We start from the raw sequence: 3,906 nt of genomic DNA, 5'->3' as shown, positions 1-3,906 counted from the left end.
TCAAATTTGAAATTAACTTAACCTAAATAATATGCCAAATTAAGATTAAGCCCACCGATATAACCTAAGACCTAAATGTTATACGGTACTAGTTAAAAAAAAATTCATAAATATACGAAAATTTTGATTTAGTTTTCCAACATTAATTAATAGATAATCAAGAATACATAACACACTTTGGATAACTTGGCCTATGTAAAGAGTGGTCAGGATCTGTCCTTGGCAAAGATAAATCTAGGGCTGAGAGGTGATATCGTAGCATGCTCCATACACGTGGTTAATGTGATGTTTCCACTCCCCATTAAGCAAACGGAAAACATAGTTAAGTTAAAAGATTGGAAACGAGAGAAAAAAAAAAAAAGACAGGGAGGCGAGACCATTTAGTTTCTTCACCAGAGTTGCAGAGAATTTCATTATGTCAATTGAACGGTTCCCAATCGATTCATCATATTTTCTTATGGTTCTCAAAAAATCAACACTTCATACAATGAATCGCTAAGACTCTAACATAAACATCTTATCAAAATAGGGATCAGACGCAATTGCAGTGGAATACAGAAAATTTCTGATTGTAGGCAATGTTATTTCACCGAAGATAAGACAAGTGTTCTTCAACCTCATTGAACATCGTCAACTCGATATATCCATGGAGAAAGAGGTGATTCTCTATCTCTCTTTTATCTATGAATAATAAAATTAACCATTTTTGATTTTACAATATGAATTCATTGATTAAAACTTTTTTCTTTTTGATTAAATATTTTTTTCAAGGTTTTGGTTAAGTTAGTGAAGGGGATTACTGTTGTTTTTTCCCCCCTAATTTTTTCTTCTATTTCAGTCTTCACCTACGGGAGCTTGCACCGTGATTTTTATTCTTCCATATTCTCCTCAATTATGTTGGGTGTTAGGTATAATCGATTCATTGGTTTTGGTTTATCTCTCTTATTGTTTCCTTAATTTTATGCCGCAAGAATTAATGGGTCTACTGTTTAATGGAAAAATGGAAAGCATTCTGAGAAAGATAAATCCATGACCGTGGTTGCCCAGACCAAACCCCTTTTCTGCACATATGCCTTAGCTTTTAGGGAGACGAATCAGTAAACTTGGGCTTTCAATCGTTCTCTACATCTACCCTAAATCCTCTACCCTCGAATTCTTCTACTTCCTACCTTCAAGGAAGAACCTTACTGAAACCTTAAAAATTTCAGGAAAGATCGTGAAGTCTCCATTATCTACCATTGTGAGTTACCCAAGACCTTCATTATTTTTAGGTAATCAGTCCCATCAAAAAATAAAAAAACAAAGATAGAGAGAGAAATAGGGAGACGTATACTTTCTTCACTGATTTTCAAATACTTCCATCCTGATAATTACTGAAAAGTTTTACTATGAAATAAGTTGGGTTCTGACCACGGCCCTGACTATGGAACCTTTAGGAACGAATCCATTTATCTTTATTTGATTTGTGTTTAAGCTGGCAATTAAATCCTGACTAAAGTAGTATCATACTATTTTGATTTCAGTAAACGTGGTAAGTTTTGATATCTTTATGGTTTTTTTTTTATGGGAGGTTTGAAGTGGATTAAGTATTTCATTTTGTTTTGAAGGCTTCTGAAATATCATCAGTTATCATCACAAGAAGGATACAACCAAGTACCCAATATGAAACCCTTGGTGGTGCTGAATCTCACGATGAAGTTTGGGATGGTCAATTAAAAAATACTAAATGCATTAAGTTGATTTTTCAGAATTTTTGTTTTCAGGTTTGGACTTTTGATATGTCTTTAATTTCAATTGAGTCTCAATATCAGAATTACTAGATGCATTTTATTAGAGCTCATCTAATCCTCTGTTTGTGTGTAAAGTTATGGATTTCATGGAAATCTATTGCAAATTGAGTTTCTTTGTTAAGTTGATCCACTATTAGTTGCATTTTTAATTTCACAATTACTGGATGCATTAGGTGCATATATCGACTGAGGAACAAAATGTTTACGTACAGATGACATTATTGATATACCCATCATCATTGCATTCATCTTTAATCTGAATTAAAGTACACCACTTTGGCACATTGTTGAATGATAATGTGGTTAAATTTGTATAGTTTTTGTTCATAATTGTTTAGTTTCTGACACAGTTAGGGACAAAATCGCATATAAGTAAAATTTAGTTGAAATTATGAACGACCAAATAAGATCAAATTATGAAAACTTTGATGCAGTTTATGAACTTGCGGACGCATCTGAAACTGGGAAAATATAAAGGTAATCTCATTCTTTCCACTAGGCTTTTATCCGATTTTGATTTGTCATCGGGTAATATTTTTAGTGCAACCAAGAAAATGGCGACGAGTAAATCCATACTCGAAATTGCATTATGGACTCTGTACCTTCTCATATGTGTCTTTCAAAAGATTTTTCATGAACTTCTCACTTTGTGTCAATTTTTACATCTCTGCAGGATCTATCAGGTTGAAATTGGATTGATTAATCTTCTGGAGAATGTAATGGGTTCTTTGTACTATTGGATTGATTAATCTTCTGGAGAATGTAATGGGTTCTTTGTACTTTATTTTTGTTATATAATCCATGTTTTTCCCTTTTGATTCAGATTACGCACACATCACTTGGCGATATTAACATTAAACTGTACCCAGAAAAATGCTCAAAAACTATGGAGAAACTCACCACTGGCTGCAGTAATGGTTATTATTGAGATAATCTAATCTTCCTTCTGGAGAATTATCAGAGGCTTTATGATATATATATGATATATATATACTGGAGATCCTCGGGGAGACGGCGATGGTAGGAAGTCTATTTAGGGTAGGGAATTCGAGGATGTATTCTACAAACAGTAACTTCTATTGCTGATTAACAATAGTATGTTACAAATTTAATTCGGTTTTCTTCTAGGATCATATGATTAGAAGCTTATAACAGCGAAGTTCTCTTTTATTTCCTCTCCGTCTCAGATTGTTATCATTATCTGTTCTTTCTAGAATCAGGTTGTTACGAAGAGCTTACATATGAAAAATGGTTAAGGCATGATAAACCTTTCACCCTGTCCATGGATAATTAATGTGCGGTAAAAAACTAATGCCGCCCAGTTCTTTGTAACCATTGTAGCAACACCGTGGATAGATAATAAGCATGTTATACTCGATAAAGTTATGAAGAAAATGGACGAGGTGCAGGTATTTTTATTTTTGTATCGTTACTCATTCCCTAGAAATTTCCTCATATGTTTGCAATCATCAAGTTAAATAATGATCCATGTATAAAATCTTGATTCTTAACGGCATTCAACAAATCAGGACATTTTCACATATTACCATAAAAATCCCTTAACTTCTCAATCCCTCTATTTAATTTTGTTAGATGATCCACCATTTAAGCATCTTACAGTTTGTTGTTTGAGTTCTTACTTACGAAATATCCATTGCAATAGTATGTTTTCCATGAAATACACTTGCTTAAACATTTCTAGTTTTGTGATTATCTATTTACAAGCTAAAAGTTATGGCAGCAGAAACTTTAATCTTAACTATTATGGGTTCTTGATGGTTTGTCTCCGAAACACAGTGTGTGAAAGATGGTAGAAGTTAAGATGTCTTCTAGGTTGGTTCGAAGTTCAAACCCGCCGGAAATTTATAGAATTGCACAACAACTACATTGTCCAGTTCGAAGAGTATGTTAATTAAGGTTTTATACTTAAACTGTTGTATTCGCTGGCGTTTTTTCTTTTATATTGTTATTTACTAGATATGTTAGGGCATGTACCGCCGGTATCTGATTGTTTTCAAAAATTTACTATATGAAAACGCTGGTCATCCAGATAACTGAGTGCGGTTACAACTGGATGAACTGAAGTTAATCAAGTGGGATCTTCTTATGCCCCTGA

The 3,906-nt window shown here is 33.4% G+C and overlaps 1 protein-coding gene across 9 annotated transcripts; it reads left to right on the top strand.

The window, feature by feature from the left end:
• The first annotated feature begins 346 nt into the window (after window positions 1-346).
• On the top strand, window positions 347-3,210 carry LOC113346939. 9 transcript variants are annotated; one of them, XR_003358676.1, is made up of 6 exons: window positions 347-658; window positions 839-908; window positions 1,608-1,763; window positions 2,225-2,267; window positions 2,464-2,506; window positions 2,614-3,210. XR_003358676.1 is itself a non-coding variant. In XM_026590492.1 (5 exons), exons 1-5 carry the CDS (start codon window positions 647-649, stop codon window positions 2,726-2,728), a joined length of 336 nt encoding a protein of 111 aa, XP_026446277.1. In that variant the 5' UTR covers window positions 347-646; the 3' UTR covers window positions 2,729-3,210. The 9 variants fall into 9 exon arrangements, 3 of the variants coding, with proteins under 3 accessions (XP_026446277.1, XP_026446276.1, XP_026446275.1); XR_003358679.1 differs by lacking the exon at window positions 2,225-2,267; XM_026590492.1 differs by lacking the exon at window positions 839-908 and having other exon boundaries at window positions 2,464-2,473.
• The last annotated feature ends 696 nt before the right edge of the window (window positions 3,211-3,906 follow it).

Source organism: Papaver somniferum, chromosome 2 (assembly GCF_003573695.1).
Source record: "Papaver somniferum cultivar HN1 chromosome 2, ASM357369v1, whole genome shotgun sequence".
Taxonomy (NCBI): domain Eukaryota; kingdom Viridiplantae; phylum Streptophyta; class Magnoliopsida; order Ranunculales; family Papaveraceae; genus Papaver; species Papaver somniferum.
The sequence above is the reverse complement of the archived record's forward strand: the minus strand, read 5'-3'. Positions and strand labels throughout refer to the sequence as shown.